At 38.9% G+C, this 23241-nt stretch overlaps 1 protein-coding gene and 1 long non-coding RNA gene across 4 annotated transcripts in view; one reads left to right on the top strand and one right to left on the bottom strand.

Moving 5' to 3' along the window:
- Nucleotides 1–23241, top strand: part of ARHGEF3 (Rho guanine nucleotide exchange factor 3) — a 134662-nt gene that overhangs the window by 98280 nt on the left and 13141 nt on the right. For all 3 annotated transcript variants that reach the window (XM_060688323.2, XM_034436806.3, XM_034436787.3), the window contains 2 exons: nt 17573–17680; nt 22605–22775. In XM_060688323.2, the coding sequence (XP_060544306.2) occupies nt 17573–17680; nt 22605–22775 (279 nt within the window). The remainder of the gene's footprint in view (nt 1–17572; nt 17681–22604; nt 22776–23241) is intronic.
- The window catches only part of LOC117676976 (uncharacterized), a 30769-nt gene continuing 24185 nt past the window's right edge, over nt 16658–23241 (bottom strand). Inside the window, exon 6 of the long non-coding RNA XR_004594587.3 lies at nt 16658–16825. This is a non-coding gene — a long non-coding RNA (uncharacterized LOC117676976). The remainder of the gene's footprint in view (nt 16826–23241) is intronic.

The raw sequence follows: 23241 nt of genomic DNA, 5'->3' as shown, positions 1-23241 counted from the left end.
AACATTGTCTTTTTAAACATCCATTTAATGGATGTTTAAAAAGGAAAGAAGGGAAAAAAACAGGAAAGTGTAACATCCGCTAAAATGAATGTTCAAAGCCATTTCTCCTGTAAAGAACTTTGTTAATTCAGTATATTTTGTCTCAAATGGCAACCTGAGCAGGACACAATAGCAGATGAAAAATTTGGGATGCAGAGAGGTCAACACTGTTTCTGCCACCTGTTCTTGGAGGGTTAATTTGTAGCTTTTCAAAACCTGAAATTAAAGTCATTATCTACAGGGAAGGCATGGCTTTTCACAAAATTGATTTTCCTGCAATAGATGATTGTGTGCTTTGGTGTGACCTCCATTATCCCTGATAACAGATGATGTGCTATGTCTGCCTCTTCAGATCAGTTTCAGAATAGTCTATTAAAAAAAAATTAAACATCCAGTCTTTTTTAAAAAAAATAGACTGTGAATCTTTGGGTTTTCTGCAATGTAGAAAATGCAGAATTCTCCAGCCAGCATGCTGAATTCTGGGAGATGAAGTTCACATGGTTAAGTCTGAAAAATACTATAACAGAATACAGAATAGAATAGAATAGAATAGAATAACAGAATTGGAAGAGACCTTAGAAGACCTTACAGATGATCTAGTCCAACCTTCTTCTCAAGCAGAAAACCCTATACCATTTCAGATAAATAACTGTCCAATCTTCTTAAAAACCTCCAGTGTTGGAGTTAGAGCACCCTCAACTTCTGGAGCAAGTCGTTCCATTAGTTAATTGTTCTAACTGTCAGGAAATTTCTCCTTAGTTCTAGGTTGTTTCTCTCCTTGATTAGTTTCCACCCATTGCTTCTTGTCCTGCCCTCAGGTGCTTTGGAGAATAACTTGACTTCCTCTTCTTTGTGGCAGCCCCTGCGATATTGGAACACTGCTATCATGTTCCACTTGGTCCTTCTTTTCATCAAACTAGACATAGCCAATTCCAGTGACCATTCTTTGTATGTTTTAGCCTCCAGTCCACTAATCATCTGTTGCTTTTCTCTGTATTTTTTTATATATCATGATGACCAAAACTAGATGCAGTATTTCAAGTTTGGTCTTACCAAGGCATTGTAAAGTGGTATTAACACTTTATGTGATCTTGATTCCAGGGTGGATTTGATTTAAATCAGGTCGGTTTAAATCATGATTTAAATCACTAGTAAAAAGGCTTGATTTAAATGAACTCAATTTAAATCATAAGTTTTAAAGAGCAACTATCATCTCTGCCCTGCAGCTCCTCCTCCTCTGACTTGCTGTTGACTTACCCAGTCTCAATATTGCAGAATATATATAGCCTCATGCTACATAACTAAGCTCCATTTCATGCTGAATAAACTAAATTATTAATGTATCTTAAATAGAAAACTATCTTTAGATTTTTACTTAAGCATTTTATTAAAATAAATCTGATTTAAATAAAAAAATCCGATTTAAAATTTAAAAATCACCAATTTTTATCTACCCTGCTTGATTCTGTCTCTCTGGTAATACAGCCTAGGACTGTTACTATCAAATTTGGGACATAAGCAATGGTGTCTTGTGCTATTTTCTGTCATTACTCAACAAGAATCTGATAGTGGGATTAAAAAAAAAGTTTGAGTTGGCCTATCTAACAATTGGGTCCTTTATGTACTTAGGTTTGATCTTGAAGAACAATTCTATCTATAATAGTTAAGTAATTTGGATTGGATATTTCAAAAACTTAAATGGTAGCCTTGCCAGAATTCATCTGTTGGTTTTCCCATCTATTCAGAGGTGTTATTCTATTGACCTTTATTAGAGATTGGTTACTTCCGACCCAAGGCACTTTGAGCAGCATAGGAGAGGCTCAGTGCTGGAAGTACCAGGAAGTGAAGAAAGAGAGATAGATAGATGATAGCTTGCTCTAAACTCACTTTCCTTTCTAAAAATCAATGTGAAGGACAGAATGTGAAACTTCTATTGACTTAGGCAGTCAAATAACTGTCAGTTCCTTTTCTTCTTCCATCATATGCTCTATTTTAAACAGACAACCTATTGAGCAAGTGGATGGGGCCAGTGTCAAAATGATAGCTTTAATTTTAATTGTCCTGTCTTTTTTTTTCTTCCTGCAGCCCCAAAATCCATTAAGGAGAAAAAGGTAGAATTGCAATGCAATGCAATGCAATATAATATTGGAATTAGCTTTTAGCAGGCACCATACTTTATCAAGAACATTGCAAGATTGTATCTGGTTTTCATGAAACTATTTGATTTATTTCCCAACTTTTCTTCATGAGTCTAGGTGGTATATCTTGGGGTTTTCCTTCATTTTATCACACAAAGCCACTCTGGATGGTTGGCTCAGCTAAACTGTGGGACAAGAGAGCTAAAATACAGTAAATTATTTTTTTGGATTTTATGACTGCTGAGGGGTGTTGCAGGTAGTCCTTGATTTACAACCATTTTTAGTAACCTTTCAAAGTTACAACAGTACTGAAAAAAGTGAGTTATGCCCACCTTTCACACTTACGACTGTAGTAGCATCCCCATGGTCATGTGATCAAAATTGGAAAGCTTGGCAACTGGCATGCAGTTGCAGTGTTTCAAGGTCGTATGATCACCTTTTGTGACCTTTTGACAAGCAAAGTCAATGGGGAAGCCAGATTCACTTAACAATCTTGTTAGTAACTAACAACTGCAATGTTTCATGTAACAACTATGGCAAGAAAGGTGGTAAAATGGGTCAAAACTCACTTAAATGTTTCACTTAACAACAGAAATTATGGGCTCAATTGTGGTCGTAGGTCAAGGACTACCTGTAATTAAATGAGAGTTCATCAGGTAACCCCATGTTGATAGAGTGAATTGGAAAATTAAAACAAAAAACTGAAAGAATTGAATGGTAATCTTCCTCAGTGCTACCAAGAAAAATGTAAGAATCAGTTCTCTGAAGGTAACAAGCAAAACAGCCTGAAATAGACTAATCTTCTAACAATACAGAGATACAGAGGAAGAAATTATCCCTTGTGCCCAAAAGAGTGGGTTCAGACTGTTACATCTTGTGGTTGGAAAAAGAGCTTCAAGATTTTTTTGTGTGATTTCTTTCATAATGGCAATTCCTACCTTGACTAATAAATCTCCTTAGCATAGCTTGTCTTGGAGAAGCTCTACTTATGCCAGCTTCCTGCTGAGGTAGTTAACAAAAACAATTATAATTATAATTATAATTATAATTATAATTATAATTATAATTATAATTATTATTATTATTATTATTATTATAATTATAATTATAATTATAATTATAATTATTATTATTATTATTATTATTATTATTATTATTATTATTATTATTATTGGTTTGATTTATATGCCGCCCTTTTCCAGAGACTCAGGGCGGCTTACAATGCGTTAAGCAATAGCCTTCATACTTTTGTACCGTATTTTCCGGTGTATAAGACGACTGGGCGTATAAGATGACCCCCGACTTTTCCTGTTAAAATATAGGGTTTGGGCTATACTCACCATATAAGACTACCCCTCTTCCAACGCACACCAAATAAAAATTAAAAAACATCAACTGGCTCACCCACAATGTAAAAGCAGCTGTGCTAGACCCAAAATGGCCCCTGCAACAAGCAGGAACCTCACATAGCCACAAAAAGCCCCAAAACCCAACTTTCACACTTTACACACACAAAATTCCACATACAGCTTTGTGAGATTTTGTGTGTTTGTGTAGTTAGAGTGAAACACTACAGAAACACACTAAATCTCACAAAGCTGCACAAATATTATATTATATTATTTTATTTTTATTTTTATATGAAAGCTAAATTTAAAACTTCCTAAACTTTAAATGGCTAGGTCTAAAAAAGAACAACTAAAAAAAAATATCAATTAACTATTTTTTTTTAAAACTCCCAAAGGGGAAAAAAACTTACCCAATAGAACAGGGGTCTCCAACCTTGGCAACTTTAAGACTTGTAGACTTCAACTCCCAGAATTCCTCAGCCAGCTTTGTTTTGCTGGCTGAGGAATTCTGGGAGTTGAAGTCCACAACTCCCTGCCTGCTTGATTGCAGGCAGGGAGTTGCTTGCTGATGGAATGGATTCAGGCAAGCGAAGCAAGGCAAGCGTTGCGACTAGCAGCTAAGGTAAGCAAGCTGGAGGGGGAAAACTTTTTTTCTTTTACATGGCTCTGGTGATCCCAGCTGAGTTGCCTGATTAGCAGGCAACTCAGCTGGGATCCTCAGAGCTTGGATCGCCAGAGCCATTTAAGGCTTGTCAGAGCCTTTCGGGCTGGTCTGCCTGGTTACAGGAGAATGACACTCAGCGTATAAGACGACTCCTGACTTTTGAGAAGATTTTCATGTGTTAAAAAGTCATCTTATACGCCGGAAAATACAGTATATACCTGCTTAGTAGGGCTTTCACCCCCCCCTAAGTGGTGTTCTTTTTTATACAAAGTCAGCTTATTGCCGCCACAAACCGGGTCCTCATTTTACCTACCTCGAAAGGATGGAAGGCTGAGTCAACTTGAGCCTGGTGAGATTTGAACTTGCAGTAATTGCAGGCAGCTGGCGTTACTTAACAGTGCTTTAGTCTGCTGCGCCACCAAGGCTCTTATTTTGACATTACATGTCTGTTTAGGAAATCATGTTTAATTAAAAGGAGAGTTTAACCTACTTTGCAAATCATGAATAAGATTACAGTTCTTTGCTCATATACTGGGGAGAGAATTCATACTTTTGGCAATTTGGAAAATATGTACAATAGCAATTGAAAAAAATATGTGAAGTGATGCCTAATTAGAATGTTAAACAGAAAGCTGACCAATAACCTTAAACAAACAAGGGGACACTACACTTACTCCTTGTTCAACATTACACCATTAGCTAAGCATTCAGTCTATTCTCACACATAATTTAGTTCCATCATGTCCCATCCATGCTCTATTCCGCATCCAACTTTCAACTCCATGCACAAAAAAATTCATAATTCACACCTATTCATTTTATCAGAGACTTTTGTCACAATGAATACAACAATAATTTTACAACAGTAATTTTTCTTTTTCATATTCATTTTTGTCAATTATTTAATGAACAGCAAAAAAATTATCTGTGATGACCTCTCCCAGACATAAAACATGCACTTTGTGCATTGCCACTTTTTGTACCCTTTCAATCCAAGTTCTGCAAAACAAAATTTTCTAGGCACAGTTAACAAATTCTAGTTTGTTTATCTCACATTCACTCCTGTAAAGTTTCCTTTTGCGCAAGTGAACAATAACAGTATTCTTCCAATCTTCAGGCACAGATGCATATTTACAAACAAATAAATCACAGAGCCACTCCAAAAGCAAACCACATCCATATTTTAACATTTCTGCACCAATACTATCTGCCTCTTCATTCTTACATTTTTTAGCATTCTCTTGGTGTTTTCTTGAGCACTTAGCACAATTATTTCAATTCCAACTTATTGTTATCATTCCCAAATCAATCTTTACTCATTCTATTGTTCTCTTACTTCAGTTTCAGTCCAAATCATTTTATATTTTAGTTTTAATAACATTCACTCTGCTGGAAGATCTGCCTTAACCCACGTTTCTTCATCAAAATTGCAGTTTTTCTGCATGTTCTGTCCTGTGCTTAACAGTTTCTTGCTGTCTTTGCAGCTTATGTTCACGTTATGCAATGTATTTCATTATTTTTGGCAACAGTCATTTTTATGTGTGTTCTTCCATCATCCGCTTTTGTTTCATCAAGCTGGCCTCGCCTAAATCTTCTCCCTTTTAAGTGTAAATTCTAAATTTTTAATGGATTTTAAAATATGGGTATTTTAAATTGGGTATTAATTCAGCCAAATTTATTTAATTCATTTTATTCGATTTTAAATTTTGTATATCTATGTGTTTTATTTCATGGCGGTGCACCGCCCTGAGTCCTTCGGGAGTAGGGCGGTATAGAAATTCAATAAATAAATAAATAAATAAATCCGCATTCTCTGTTGAATTAATAATTCCATGAAGTATCCTTTTTCATATGACTTAACGTAACAGCATATGTTGCACGCTCTATATCATGTTCTTTCACTCTGTTCTAAGAAACTTCCATATCCTCTTTCCTTTCCTTGCATCCAATCCACTTTCCATTAAGATTGGATATATTATCTCATTATATTGATAATTGTCTACTAATACATTTTTATTGTGTGCCATCAGTATCAACTGTTAGTGACCACATTGATGTTTTTTTCCCCATGATAGCAGTAGCAATAGTACTTAGACTTATATACTACTTGATAGTACTTTACAGCACTCTCTGGGTTGTTTACAATGTCAGCCTATTGCCCCCAACAATCTGGATCCTCATTGATGGAACCCTGAGTCAAGCTTGATCCCGTCAGGATCGAACTCCAGACTGTGGGCAGAGTTAGTCTGCAGTATTGCATTCTAACTATTGTGCCACCAGGGCTCATGATGAAGTGTTCCTAACGTGTTAGACTCTCAACTCCTCCTGGAACAATAGGTAACAACTGCGTCTAGGAAGGCATTTGCACAAATCCCTCTTATATACTAATTGTGCCTATTTCTGGATCAGGAAGACTGTCCACAGTTATTCATGCCCTAGTCGCCTTTCATCGAAACTACTCCAATACACTCTACATGCACTGTACTGAAAGCCACCTGGAATCTGCAGCTGGTTCCAAATGTACCACCACAACTTTGGACAGTGCACCCAAATTGCACTGGTTCCTGATAAGCTTCTGGTTATCATATATAAAGCCCTTCATGGTACTGGGCTGTGTTACTTGCAGGACTTCCTGTGTCCCAATTTTTCTACTCAGGCTATGAGACTGGCAGGGTGGGCATACTTCAGGTTCTTCCATGAAACAGTGCCACTTAGTGGGGCCAAGGGGAATGACTCCTCCATCTGCCTTATGGAACATCAGTCTCGTCCTTGACCCTTTTGTCCTTCCACACAGGCCCCTAAACACGTCTCTTCCATCAAGCATTAGGCCAAACTAGGATGAGCATGTAGAAAATGTGAAACTTTTGAAGGAGAAATATGTTTGTTGGCCTAAGTTGCTTCTGTTATTATTGTTACTTCTGTTACTGTTATCTCTGTTCTTTTGTTATCCTGTTTTTTTTTAATGTTCTGAAGATTTAACTATATTATCTTATGGTTTTTATGTTTCTTGAAATTGCAAATTACCCAAAGTTGCTCTTGTGAATTGGGCAACCATTGAAATATAATATAATATACGTGTATGCATACATAGACAAAAAACTCAAGGAGAATTAGGAAATTACATTTCCTATGTAATGCACTAAACTCATGTCATGCAAATAGATTCCTAGTTGCCCCCAATTTTTCTCCAAAGAAGATGAAAGGAAAATTGGGGTGGGGGAGTGGGGGAGGCAGAAAAGAAGACAGAAAATTCAGTTTAAATGTAGTGTTTTTACTTGTTGGTAAAGAGGCAGTTTTGTATACTTAAGTAACTATATAGTTTGAAAAGCACTCATAGACTAGAGGTTGCAAGCAGTTGCAAAGTATCTTTTACCCACACTTGTGCGATAGTTTAAAGCATTTTTGCATAAGAATTCTGTGCAAAACTGAAAGTAGCTCCATACTTCTATGATCTCACAGTGTCAGCTATGTTTGAAAATTGAAATAATTTATTTTAGGCTTAGCTGTGGCAAACTTGAAGCAAAACTTTAATGTAGACTTTTCTTTGCAACTCTGGTGGGTGGTCTGTTTCCCCAATGCACCTCAGGAATTCTGGGTTTTACTGAGAAAAATTGGTTTGATTTCAGGGATTTTTTTTCAACCCTTCATTTTTAAATTTCAGGAGTATCCTACAAAAGAGTGATCCAATGTGGCTTTCTGTTAATTTATTTTTTTCACTAAAGGGTTTTGGTGTATCATTTTTAATTTCATCCAGTGCTAATTTAAACTAATGTAGACCTCTATCTTCCCCCATCTCCCATCATCCACTACTAGCAGCTGTATTCATATTCTCTTAACCATGTTGAACAATTAGAAATTTTGAAAGTAAAATATTAAACTGTGCCAGAAATAGTGTCTACAGCAAAGCCTTTCTATTTCATTTTAGTTACACCACCAGTAATTTATATCTGAATCAGAGGCTACATATTTTAATTTTAGTATCTTTTATGACATTATTACAAATTCTAAGTTGCATATTTTTAGCCTTAATCCTTCCCTCAGTGCTATAGAAACAATCCCAACATTTATTATTCCTGAAACATTCCCCATATTTGGAGAGTCACTTGACTTTTATTTATAATTAGTTCATATGACACAGTTTAAAATATATGTAGCATAATGGTTTTCAGTGCAGGAACATAGTATTCAGTGCAGGAATGTCTATGGATTTCACCAGATAACAGATTTAGGTGGTATTGATAGTGAAATAAAATTGTGATGAATGCAGTGATCCAGGCTAATAATGCCTCATTGGCATTATTAAAATTGGTGCCACTTACTAACAATCTACTACAGAGGTGTCAAACTGGATTTCTTCAAGGGCCGGATAAGCATTGTAGTTCTCCTCTGCAGGCCGGCGGGGGGGAAGATGGGATGGATGCCTCCTGCAGCACCCTGCTGGCCAAAACGGGGCATGGAGGGGCCATGCGCCCCCCCCCCATGCCTTGTTTTCGACCACCATAGCCTCCTGTAGTACTCTGCCGAGGCCCCCACACAACCCTTTTTTGGCCAACAGAGTGCTGCTGGAGGCCAGGGAGGCTGAAAATGGGCCACGGGGGCCCGCATGTTTTGGCCAGCAGAGGCCCTGCAGGCTGGTCTTTGATATTTCCAGGCCGGCCCCATGGGCCGGATTTAAGCACCCTGAGGGCTGTATCAAATTGTTTCAAATCCCGACAGAGAATAATGACTGAGAAGGATGGGAAATCTTGTGAAACAATTAAAGGTTCAGTCACAAGCAATTGCTAGTGAAAGAAAAAAAAAGTACAGTCACAAGCTACTAGTAGACTATTACAAATACCAGTGTGGATACGCACAGCTTCCTGAAATGCTAAAAAGAAAAAGAATATCTATAGGCAATGGAAGGAAGATTGCATAACCAAAAAAGGATATAAAGCAGTTGCCAGAAACTGTAGAGATTGTGGCAGAAAGCAGTTAAGAAGGAGCTGTGACTTGTGAAAAATACCCCAAACAACATAAAAAGCTATTTCTGATATGTCCGGAATAAAAAGGAAAGGCATAGAAGCTGTAGGACTATTGCAAAAAAAAAAAAAGAAAAAAGAAAAGAAAAGAAAAGAAAGAAAGAAAGGTATGAATTAGTAATAGGAGATGGCAAAAAGATGGAATACTTGGTTTTATATTTATCTTCTTTCAGTAATGAAAAAGAACTCTAGATAGCCAACTGTCTTTAGAGAAAAAAATTAGGATGAAAGAAATAATGATACAAGGAATCCAGCATGTGAGCTCTTTAATTGTGAGCTCACAATTTTTTTATTTTATTTTATTTTATTTCAAATTTATATACCGCACCTTCTCCCGAGGGATTCAGGGCGGTGTACAGCCAGCTAAAAACATACAATACAAACATTAAAAACAATTAAAAGGATATATATTAATTTGGCCCCAATTTAAAATAACAAACCAATTTAAATATTTAAAAAATATGTTAAAAAATATGTTAAGCCAGCCCGGCTTGCTGAAAAAAGAAATTCTGATTCCAGAGGGTAGGTGCCCCCACAGAGAAGGCCCTCCCCCTGGGAGTCACCAGCCTACATTGTTTGGCTGATGGCACCCCAAGGAGGCCCTCTCTGTGGGAGCGCACAGGTCGGTGGAAGTTCATCGGTAGCAGCAAGCGGTCTTGAAGATAACTAGGTCCTATGCCATGGAGCGCTTTAAAGGTGGTAACCAACACCTTGAAGTGCACCCAGAAGACCACTGGGAGCCAGTGCAGCTCACGCAGGAGCGGTGTTATGTGGGAGCGCCAGGCGGCTCCCATAATTACCCGCGTGGCCGCATTCTGGACCAGTTGGAGCCTCCGGGTGCTCCTCAAGGGGAGCCCCATGTAGAGAGCGTTGCAGTAGTGCAGGCACGAGGTGATGAGGGTGTGGGTGACTGTGCATAGGGAATCCCGATCAAGAAAGGGATCAACTGGCGAATCAGATGAACCTGACAGAAGGTCCCCCTGGCTATAGCCGTCAAATGTTCCTCCAAGGATAGTTGCGTATCCAGGAGGACTCCCAGATTGGGCGCCCTCTCCACGGGGGCCAAAGACTCGCCCCCAATAGTCAATGATGGAGTCAACTGACTATATGGGGATGCCGGGAACCACAGCCACTCAGTCTTGGAAGGGTTGAGCTTGAGCCTGTTCCTCCCCATCCAGATCCGCACAGCCTCCAGGCACTGGGACATCACTTCAAGGGCATCGTTGGGATGGCCTGGGGTGGAGATGTACAGCTGGGTGTCATCAGCGTACTGATGGTACTTCACCCCAAAGCCACGGATGATCTCACCCAGCGGCTTCACATAAATGTTGAACAGAAGGGGCGAGAGGACCGACCCCTGAAGCATTCCACAAATGAGAGGCCTTGAGGTCGACCTCTGCCCCCCTGCCAACATGAACTGCGACTGGCTGAGAGAAAGGAGGAGAACTACCGTAATACGGTGCCCCCCCATCCCCAACTCCTCCAACCGGTGCAGCATGATACCATGGTCAATGGTATCAAAAGCCGTTGAGAGATCTAACAGGGCTAGGACAGAGGAGCAGCTCTTGTCCCGCGCCCTCCAGAGATCATCTACCAACGCAACCAATGCCGTTTCCGTGCTGTGCCCAGGCCTGAAACCCGACTGGAATGGATCTAGATAAGACGTTTCCTCCAGGTACTGCAGAAACTGTCGTGCGACCACACTCTCGACAACCTTCGCCACAAAGCGAAGGTTGGAGACAGGACTATAGTTGGCTAATACTGCCAGGTCCAGGGAAGGCTTCTTGAGGAGAGGCCTCACCACCGTCTCTTTCAAGGCAGTGGGGAAGTAACCCTCACTCAACGAAGCATTGATAATTCCCTGGAGGCAGCCTTGTGTAACTTCCTGGGAAGCCAGTACTAACCAGGAGGGACACGGGTCCAGTAAACATGTGGTCGCACTAAGTCTCCCCAGAATCCTGTCCACGTCATCAGGAGTCACAGAGTCAAACTCTTCCCAGATAACGTTCTCAGGACTGTTCCTCGTCACCCTGCCCGAATCTACCCAGTCAGAGTCCATATCCCCCCGGATCTGAGTGATTTTGTCATATAGGTATCGTCCAAAATCCTCAGCCCTGCCCTCCAGGGGGTCCTCCCATGCTCCCGGGTGGAGGAGGGAGCGGGTCACCCTGAACAGGGCGGCCGGACGATTCTCTGATGACGCAATAAGAGCGGAAAAGTAATTAAATTTTGCCGCTTTTATCGCCACTAGGTAGGTCTTAATATGTGACCTTACCAGTGTTCGATCAGATTCAGCGAGACTGGCCCTCCAACCGCTCTCTAGGCGTCTTTTCTGGCGTTTCATCTCCCTCAACTCCTCGGTGAACCAAGGAGCCGTGAGGGATCAGCACCGGCCACAAAGGCACAACTCGATCCAAGGTCCCACCAGCCGCCTGGTCCCAGGCGGCCACCAGGTCCTCAGCCGAGTCATGCGCCAGATCCTCAGGAAGTGGCCGAAGCTCCATCTGGAACCTATCAGGATCCATCAGGCGCCTGGGGCGGACCCATCTTATTGGCTCCGCCTCCCTGCAGCGGGGTATAGTGGTTCGAAGGTCCATGACAAGGGTTCCATGTCTATATCCCCTATAACAAGACCACTCAACCACTGGCCAGAGACAAAAATCAAGTCCAGAGTGTGACCCCCTTGTGGGTGGGGCCATGAACTAACTGGGTCAGGTCCATGGCCATCATGGAAGCCATGAACTCCTGAGCCAACTCAGACGTTTCACCAACGGACGGCAAATTGAAATCACCCATGACATAAGCCTGGGTGTATCAACTGCCACCGTGGCTATCACGTCAAGTAGTTCGGGCAGGGCCGTTGCCACATGGAAGGGAGCCAGGTACGTAAGCAACAGGCCCATCTGAGCCCATGACCCCATCTCACAAAGAGGGATTCACATCTGGCAATCTGAGGCACAGTGGTCTCCCTCGGACCGAGACCTTCTTTAATAATGATCGCCACCCCCCCTCCCCTCCCCTGGGCCCTCGGCTGGTGGAACGCTCTGAAACCTGGTGGTCACATTTCAACCAGGGGACCCCTCCCTCCGGGCCCAACCAGGTCTCGGTAATACCCGCCAGGTCCGCTCCCCCATGTATGAGATCGTGGATGAGGGGGGCCTTATTTACCATGGACCTGGCATTGCATAGCATCAGCCGAAGACCCAGATCCTGAGTATCTGTGCCACCTAGCATCCGAGAGGAGCCTTGGGGACAAGGGCGTGCAATAGCTCTCAAACAGTGAGTGTGCACGCCCGACACATGATATGGCCCCCTGCTCACGCCATATCTGCCCCTCCCATCGACTGTGCTGATGGTACATACCTCATTAGGATAGCCCTCCATCCCCTCCCCAATCCCTCGTCCTGCACCCTCCAAACCGTTTCCCTGTGCCGGGCTCGGCTCCGACCTTAGTGGGTTCCCTCCCCATCCCCTTTGGTCACCACCCGCCTCCCGGGTCCCCTTAAAATTTGGTTAAAAGCCTTAATTAAAAAACCCCTCAGACCACGCTTCGAGGCATGCCACCACTCGGGGTTCCAAAACCCGTCCTTCGAAGGCCATGTCTGCGAGAGGGGGGCATCTCGCAGAGCGAGGAGGGTCGCCGAAGTGTTAATGATCTTAATGAATGTACATCAGGGGTGGCAAACTCGTGGCCCATGGGCTGTATGCTTCACATGCTGGCCCCATCCCCGCCCGGTTTAGCGAAGGGGAAAAATGTCCTGATACGTCATGTGACGCCATGAGTTTGACACCCCTGATATACATTGATAGAAATTTTCTGAGACTCTCCCTTAAAGCACTATGGTGCATTGGCTAGATAGCAGCTTTCTTCATTGATAAGGGGGAAATCTGCAGCTATGTCCGTCTGTCTTTGTGTGTGTATGTAAGGTTTACTCAAGTCTTTCAGTCCTAGACACTCTCTTACACCTTTTTGTGCCAATAGTAGGAAGAGAAGAGAAAGTTACAACTTAAGATAGACAAGGAGAGAGTAATATAGTATTTCATTAATTTTAAATGAATCCAAGTCTCCAGGGCCGGATGAATTACAACTGATTCTACTGAAGGTAAAACCAGAGGTGATCTCAAAGTCACTAAGTGAAATTTTTGAGTCCCAGTGAAAGATTGACAAGGCCTAGAAAAACAAGGAAAGCAAGCATCAACATCTTCAAAAGTAGAAGATGAAGGACCTAGAAAATTACAGTTTGACAGCTGCACTGGGCAAAATCCTGAAGCAGGCTATTAAACAGCATACTTGTGAGCATTTAGACAAAAATGCATAATCCACAAAAATCAGCATGGGTTTGTCACAAACATGTCATGCTTCCCTAATCTTACCTACTTTTTTGACAGATGTATCAGCTTAATAGATTGGGGTCGATGTACTATACCTTGATCTCAGCAAAAGATTTGTCAAAGTCTCTCATGATATCCCCATTAATAAAAAGATACAAACACAGGCTAGGATACAGCTGTTAAATGAATTCATTATTGGGTACATGACACACAAGTAGTTTCAGATCAGCCTGGTAAATAGTATCAAGTGACATGTTACAAGGCTGTACAAGGCCTTCTGTTGTTCCACATTTTTGTTAATGATCTGAATCTAGAGGGAGAATAACAACATTTGCAGGTGGCCAAAAACTAGGAGGAGTGGCTAACTCTTTAGAAGAGAAAGAGAACATTTAAAAGATCTACGCAAACTTACAGAATGGCCCAGAAGAATGGGATAAAATTTAAGAAGTTGCTCTTTAGAGATTATTCCATCGGTGTGTGAGATGCTGATTTATGAATAATTATTGAATAGCTGGAAAGATAACTAACAAACAAAAAGGGCCAGTCTTGTATCACTTTGAAAGACCTGGCTAGAGTTGCTGCTTTTTCAGCAACTTTCTTATCACAGTAAGTCCTGGTTGCCATCTAACTACACTAGTAGATTACCCTAGCAGCATTCTCCATAGTCAGGCATTTACTAAACTGAGGAAAGTATATAATCTAGGTAAATATATACCACCTCTGAACTTTGTCCTTTTATTTGAGTGTCCTTTAAAGATTTTTTTCAGCTAGGTGCAAAATGCTGGTACATGAATGCTAATGGGGAGGATTGTCAAAGAGCAAGAGGAAATTATATGGCTTCTGAAAATTAATTTTGTGCTAGGAGAGCGAGTATTAGTTCTGCAGAAAAGACTAAAGCAATTGGTCCTTGCCCATGTTGATTGGATCATTTAAACTAGAGATAGCAAGAAATCAGTGATCTGGCTCTCCATTGGCAGCCAGTTAAACGTAGATGGGAAGAGAATGTCTGACAAAGAGGGAAGGCAGAAGTGTGGCCTCATCCACTGTTAACCTGCATCCCCTGACAGAATACTTTGAAAGGACTTTGGATCTAGACTGAAAATTGATTTAATTCTTGCTTCTTAACTGCAAAGGCTGTTCATGAGCATGATTTCAAAGGTTTGGTAAAATGTCTAAAAGACACTTTGTTCCGACATCAAAGGTTGGAACAAACCAGTATCTTCAGCCCAAGATTAGTTTTCCTCTTATTATCTGGAGTTAAAGTGTTTTATTTTTGTGAAGGTCGTTGTTCATAGAGAAAAATCAGATAATTAACAAGAAGGAATTTCTAAACACCTCAAAGTTCTATGTTTTACTTCCTGGAATTACAGTGCAGAGATAACAAGTTTTTGATAATACCTGAAACACAATTTTGGTACGAAGCTGTGACTCAGTCTAGTTTGAATATTGGTTATTAAATTCTGAAGAATATCACCCTTTCAGAAAAGGAGATTGCAGCATAGCTCTTCCCATGCATTTGGGACTTAGGTGCCTGGGACTGCAGTGGGGATTGATGAGAAACCTTTCTCTGCCCCCGGGAGAACAGTGGCACACAGAGCAGCAACGGCATGCATGAGCAAGAAGCATTTGGGGGCTTGAAGGGCCATTTAGAGGACGACGAGAGTGAACGAGTGAACGAATGCTCAAAGACTTCCCTCCTGTGTTCAGTATTCTGGTGGTGCTGCAGTGGCGTAAAAATAAATGTACCATCCAAAAGACTGAGCTAAGTCACCGCTGCCGAAGACAAAGGAAATTGAATCCACCTTGGCTAAAGATGAGGGCAAGCTGGTTTTTGTTGTTTGCAGAGCATCCACAACGGAATAGGGTCTTGATATACGGAAGGTTTTTTCACATTTTAGTGCCTGGTTTTAGGGGATAGTGATGAACTTCAGCTCCATCTGTAGAGAAATAAATACATAGCTTTGCATTTGATTCTCCTATCCATATCTGCACTGATGGAAATAGTATTTCTGACCAAAATTAAAGAAGCTGCCACTGTCCTGGTTTTTGTTTGTTTCTTGTTGTTTACAAGAAGAATTGCCACCATGAATTTACTAACATATGGAAGATTACAGTAAGATCTGGCTTATTTTCCTTGGGAATTTTTTCCCCTACAAACCTGGAATTACAAGGTGCTTAAGTAAACTTCATAATTATGGCTGAAAAGGAGAGGTGATTGTGCTTAAAATGTTCTTTAAAGTATGGTTTTTGATGAGTTAGTAAATTCATATCTTCTAGAAGTCCTAAGGTTTTTCTGTTTTTCTGTTTTTCTATTTTTGGGGAAAAAATTCACATCACCCGGAACGTTTTGAGTTTTTTCTCTCAGATTTTGATTTTTACATGTGCTGCCCAAGATCCCTTCAGTGCGGGATGGATATTAGGAAGGCAAGGGTAATCATCAACTTTAAAAATTATTTATTAGTTTCGTCAATTTTGTTTATACTTTTCTGGCATGCAGAAGTAACTTAACATTTATTCAGAAAATCTTGACAGACATTGATTTAAATAGTGTATGATATATTATTTATGTTTCTTACTGAATGCTAGATGCTTATTAAATGTTTAAAAATAATAAATGTACTTATATTTTTATTTAGATAAAGATAGAAGTGAACAGAGTACACTTCAATAAAAACGTTAAATGTGCAAATGTTCTTTACAGATATTGTCATTTTAATGCTCTAACTATTGTCTCTTTCAAAAGATAATTATTGAATTATTGAAATGTATAATGATTTGAGGGAGAAATATTTGAGGCTAATAAATATTTATGTTTTTACACTGTATCTATGACCTTCAAGGAACAAGCTCATCAAAACATCTATAGCAGCTGAATCTTTTATGTTATTAAGAGATAAGAAATTGTTTTGGGAATTGAATTTTTGGAATGAGGTTGTTTAATAAAATGTACCGTAATTCTGTATACACTTTTGAAATAGTAAACCCCATTTCAATGAAAATAACTCACTCATTTTGGGCTATGTGTCCCCTCCACACAGACATACACACACAGAGAGAGAAACAAACAAACACACACACACACACAAACACACACACACTGTCTTGTAACTGCAGATATTTCATGTTTGCTGGCAAAAAATATCTTTATTGAGGAAATATATTGCTATAGCTTAGCCATCTCTAATGTTGCCTTCATGTGTTGGACCACAGTTCCCATCATCCCAGGTATTATGACCAGTGATCCAAGGAGTCAGCTTAAGAAAGGGAACTATCAGGTATACTGCACTGAAAGAAACAAAAAATAAAATAAAATAGAGATTTTAAGAAATGATTCCTAACACAAAAGGATATTACTTTATAAATTAAAAGAGAAAAAGAAAGAAATATCAGAACGATTTGATGAAGATAACTTAACCCTGAGGAACACAGTAAAAAGAGCAACTTAATCATGAAATGCTGAGGGTGTTGGTGTATGAGTTGGGGGGAGAGAATGCCATAAGGCGATAGTAAATATGCCTGCATGAGAATGTAACACACAATATTTTAATAGCACTCAGGAAATACCCATGAAGATTGAATACATACACACAAAGCATGAGTATAACATTCTTTCTTTGTACTATTTTAGGAGACTTCAGGAGCCCCAGAAGAAAAACGGCCATTACAAATCAGTGTCATTCGGATCTGTTATCTTCTCATTATCACATGAGACCATCTAGATAGTAGGGTCTCAATGGAGTGATCATCTGAGCCTCTACACTTACTTGTCCCCAACCCAATATAAGAATAAACATGTTTAATGACCTGATGCAAATCTGACTTAAATCAGCTTTACTTTAAAAAAAAAAAAGATCCCCATTACTGGTTAAAGCCCTGGGGGATGGGCAGTGACTAGGTAACATTTGGTGGCTAGGTAACATTTTTTGTGGCTTTCCTCTTGTATTAACTATTCCTCTTATATTATCTTGTATTATCATTACAATCACCTATATAACGATGCTTATATGTAATTAATTTGTCTAAAATTTACAGGAGCCCAGTAACAAGCGGGTCAAGCCTCTTTCTAGAGTGACATCACTAGCAAGCTTAATTCCTCCTGTCCGAACAACTCCCTTGAAACGATTTGGTCAGACACTCCAGGTATTTACTTTATTTATTTATTTATTTTATTTATTCTGCCCATCTCCCTGATAAGGTAAAGAGTATCTTAAAAATTATTAAGTGGGATTAGGTGTAATGGATATAACTGGTTTATGAATATTTTTTGGTCTTAAACTAGAGCAATTTTCCATACTGAACATGTGTATCACAATATATATTCACAGGGTTGCTTGCTTTGTGTAAACCCTTTTTTTTCTGAGAAAAATGAGTATAAAATATATTGTTAAAATATCATTGTATTTTAATTTCTCATCAATAGTTATGTAAAATATTCAATTGGAAATTTTTTTGGCCCAAAATGTAACTTTTATAGGAAAATGTAATAACTGAAATATTTAAATGTACAGGTAGAATTATTTTGATAATTCTGCTTTAATTTTAAATGGACATTTGTGTTGATGCCGCATGAACAGATTTTTCAATTGCTGTATTCTACTCAGTTTTCAAATATGTATTTAAAAATGCAAATTCAGGGCAAAATAATTACGATTTTAATGAACCAAGATCCAGTCATCTGTTTACACTTGTACAGACTGCATGAAAATGAATATTGATGAATCAACTGCTTTGATAATTCGAAGGTTAAATTATACATGAAAACAGATCAATATTGATTATATAACTAAGTAGCTGCTTTTGTGTAGCATCTTTTTGAGGAGAGAGAAAATGGACCATTAGATTACAAAATAGTCAGATAATATAAATATGAAGCACTTCATATTAATTTCATTCCACTGTAAATTTCTCAGTTTGAGAAAGCAGCAGTGTTTTCAGAAGCCGTCCAGTCTCTAATCTGATTTGGAAATTGTCTCACCCAAATAATGGCTATAGAGTAAGTCAATACATATTGTTACTGACTTTTCAAGATACAAACTACTCTAGGCTCAGCCTTTTAAACTTTATAACATGCTGCAGAGGATCAAATCTAGAAACTGGATCCCCAGTGTGATACTGTGCCTGCAGATATCTCCTCTGGAACCTACAAGATCCATGCCTCACTATTTAATTTGATTTAGATTCTTTAAATAAAGAAAATTAGATGGAAAGCAGCAGGCTTAAACATATTGCTTCTGGGACCAACATATAATCCAAATATTTTTAGGACATATTTTATTAGAGGTGAATCCACTTGTGAGTGAACACACCCATCATGATAGTCATTTTCTAAGAGTACCTTTAATAAATTCTAGATGTCCTGCTATCCAAAAATAATTAGGATCTCTGATTCATGTCATGCATCTACACCAAAGATTTATAGGAGTGTAGCAGGCATCCAAAGAAGTCTAGCACCATTTCTGGTTTAAAAATGAGAGTGGAGATGGGAGAAAGCGCCAACATATAGCTTTTGACTCTGAAACACATGCACAAATGATTATTGTTGCTTCAATAAAAATAATTTTCTGAAATACAGCTTCTTTATTTGTACTGAGTGATGTGGACAAAACATAATTGGATATATACCAAAAAAAAAAAGGTGAGACCGAAGTCAAAAATAAATTTTAGTTCCTCTTGTGGTTTCCAGTCAAAGAGCAATGTATGAGAAACATCAGAAGTCTTCTGGCTTGAAGCAACCTTCCTCTTTTACTTTAAATAAAAATATTACCCAGAGAGAGAAATGACTAATTAGTTCTTGTTGCTCAGAGTGAAAAGTGAATTAAAGGTTGCTAAATTTTATTATTGTACTCCATGCATCTCTTTTCATAATAATGCCAGATCCAGAATGAATGAAATCAGGTAACAGTAACAGAATTGGAAGGGACCTTGGAGGTCATCTAGTCCAACCCCTGCTCACGCAGGAGACCTATACTAGGGATTCAAACTCCTTCCATTCCCCACCATCCAGTCAGAGCTGAAGAAGCTTCTTGGATGAGAAGTGAAACATCTTCAAAGAAAAAACAAGAAAGTCCAGTTGTCTCCTGAAAAAGCATCTTTGGGACAACTATGACCTGGATGACTCTCTACAGACTTTTAGCTATGCAATTTGGGATGAACACCCTTTGAATGGCGTGGGTGTAGGAATGGATTTCTAGAGAAAAAAGTGCAGACTACAGGAACCAGGAGCACTACTCAGGTGACCCCAAGGACATAGATAAACCACCAAGTGCTTCAACGACCCTCAGAAAGGATGCAAATGACCAGTTGTCTGCAAGGAATATAAATCCTTCCATTCTCCACCATCCAGCCAGAGCTGAAGAAGCTTCTTGGATGAGAAGTGAAACATCTTCAAAGAAAAAACAAGAAAGTCCAGTTGCTTCCTGAAAAACCACCTTTGGGACCTGAATAAAATCATTGCAAAGCATATGGTCGCGAACAGTGGTGGGTTGCTACCGTTGTGGCGGTGGCGGGAGGCTCCGCCCATCCGCTTTTGCGCATCTGTAGAAGCATCACGCGCCCTCCCCCCAAGCAAACCAGTAGCACAGGATTTGAAACCCACTACTGGTCACGATGTACTGTAACTTCCATAGCAGCTTTCTTACCAGAGTCAACCTTGGTAGTAAAAGAGCCAACTAATAGATAGCTTATATAATCTCTCCACATCAGGAAAAGAATCTTTTAACATCAATGTCTCATCCCCTTTCTCCTCCACCTTTGGTAGGCTCTTTTGTATCAATGAGACAATAAAAAACTTTGGGTTTGACTTAGCCAAACACTCTCCATCCTGATGGGCTGATCCATATCTTCCTTGATTTCCATCCAGACACATTGCAACATTCTTAGCTCTCACCATTATTAGTCATGGTTTCTCCACTGAGTTCCCTGGCTAGTAATTTATCAGATCTTTTACCTCAGTATAAGCATCTTTATTTTATACAATTCAATGAATATTCTGTTTCAAGTACCGGTACATAAAGATAATTGGGTTCTTGTTTAGCATTCATAAAACATATAATACTTTACATGTATGTTTCATATGTGCTCAAACAGTTCTTAATTCCCCCTCATTCCAATCTTTTTTCATTTAACTTCTTGATTTTTTCCCCTTTCCCATTAAGCCATATAGAGTAAGATATATAGATGCCTTAAAGGTCTCCTAAGCAACTAGTAAATATACAGAATGTTTGTTTATAATTAAAAGTAATTGTTCAAACTCTTGTTGTATTTGTTTTATAAAATATGAATCCTTTAATAAAAAGTATTTCGGTATCATCTATAAAAACCTGGATAACTGTTTCTTATGGTAATTGATAATGTTTCTGGGGAACATTGGCATGGCTATAATACATCTATTATATTTATTAATCCCTTCCTCCAAAGATTGAGATAATAGTGAAACCTAATCAAGAACAACTGTGAGACTAAACATATTTTTTGTTACATTTTATTTCATTGTTGTTATTTACTAACCAAAGTATTTTCTGATATGTATGCGATTTAGAGTTAGGTAAGATAGTATATTCAGTATTTTGCTCTGTCAGCTTGTTTTACTTATTTTGTAATTTTCAATATTGTGTTGATTAAACAGGTAATTTTGGCAGGTTTAAGATTCTTGCATTTGTTTTGGTAGTTTTACCTTGTAACTAGTGGCAATGATAAAAAGTTCCTAAGGCACATTGTTTGATACATGGGAAGGATGAATATTAAGAATTCAGTCCTATAGGTACACATTTCCCCAATTTTTCTTTAATTTAGAGAAATCTATTGAATTGTTTCAGAGTGGATCCCACCCCCCTCAAAAAAATGTTGGAACTTTAGAAATGTTCCTGAATTCAACACTTGGACTGCAAAATCCAGATTGCCTTTGTGACATTGAGTTTACCTTGCTTTACTAAAAGAGTACTGGAGTAACCCACTAATCATATTAAGATTTCTGAAAATATAATCTAGAAGCTTCAATTTGAGAAGACTGGAACAATCAGATTTTTGGCTGCTTGTACTTCCTTCAATTATATTTCAACAAACTTCATAAACTGTAAATTTGGTTCCAAGCCAAATTCAAAGTGCTATTGTTTAATTTAAAAACCTTAAATGGTTTGAAACTGAATTACTTGAAGCCAGTGCCCCTTGCTTAGAAACTTCCCTCCATACAGACAGCATCTACATAATAGCTGTTAGCAGTGAACATTACATCTACTAAAGAGATTATATTAAGAATATTGCTGCAATGAGTTGTCTTCTCCAAAGAGGTTACGCCTGGCACTATTACAGTACCATGCACCCATCTTTAAGTGCTAGGTTAGCATAATCCAAGCCTCTCACAGGCTTGCAAAAATTCTACTCAGGATATGCTCTAGAACTCTTCAAGTGAAATTGGAACTGTACTTCTTAACACATCTTATTGCATCTATATTCTTGCCTGAAATTTGGTTATTTAGAGTAGATGTCAGTTGGACATCTTGCTGCAGGTCACTCTAGTGTCATGGGATGAATAAAGAGGGATAAAGGAGTGTAGTTTGATGATAGTACACCCGCTCTATAATTCTTTTTCTTTGCAAAATTCTTTTAAGATTCTGCCTAAGTACATAAAACAATGTTTTATGTATAATTCTTTTTAAAATATGTACATGAGTGAATATAAAATGCCATATTTACAGTAATTATGGAGACTCCTATTTGAGTTGCTGAATAAAAAGTATACATGCATTATGCTTACAGTGGTAAATTCCCATTTAAAACTTTATTTGCAGTAAATTGTAGGGTTTCCCCAAGTTATGTATTCGAGTTTATCAATTTTCTTCTTTGACAAAATTTAGTTGTGGATAAGTTTTCAAAAATAAATTGGTATTTATTATAATTTCCCTCCAAAAATACCAAAGTAGTATATGGATTCCTACCCAGTGTTATTGCCATGAACATCTGTGAGCTAGGCTGGTCCAAAATCAGCAACCAAGTTTCATCCTGTTTCTGCACCAATAGTTTAAATCAAATGTTATCTAAGTAGTAATGATGGCTTCCTTTTTCCTAGCGTTCTATCAGTTTTCGTAATGACAGTCGATCTGATCTACTTGCATCCCGTTCCTGGATGAAAAATGTACCCTCTGCTAGCACCAAGCGACGAGACAGTAAACTCTGGAGTGAGACTTTTGATGTTTGTGTCAATCAGATGCTCACATCCAAAGAAATTAAGCGTCAAGAGGTTTGCTTATTTACATTGCCTTTTTTTTTTAATGAAATGGGATTAAGAGGTAAAAGTTAATGTGTACCTGTCTCCGTACAGTAAATTCGCAGTACAGTGACTCTCGCAGCATCTGATTAGATTGGCTCCTGCTATAGAGCTCTCTCTATTTTGCTTATACTACAATGGAATAATTCCCCCCCCCCCCCCCGCGTTTTGTATTCAAAAGTCAACTGGCCATTGATGCTGGAAGAGAATCCTCTGCACATAGCAGTGTAATGGCAGAACAAGTCTGGATCAAGGAAGAAAGCCTGAATATAAGGACAGGACCATTTTAAAAAATACATCACCTCATTCTATGGCTTTTCTATTTTCTTCCTATTGCTGTTACCCAGATTATTTTCCTCATGTAACTATAATTTGAGGAGTAGGTGGAGTTTACAAATAGGAAAAGTTTCCTCTGGATTTCTGATTTGTTTTTAAATAG

Source organism: Pantherophis guttatus, chromosome 2 (assembly GCF_059756535.1).
Source record: "Pantherophis guttatus breed Tessera chromosome 2, ASM5975653v1, whole genome shotgun sequence".
NCBI lineage: Eukaryota > Metazoa > Chordata > Lepidosauria > Squamata > Colubridae > Pantherophis > Pantherophis guttatus.
This window is presented reverse-complemented; position numbering and strand designations above follow the sequence as displayed.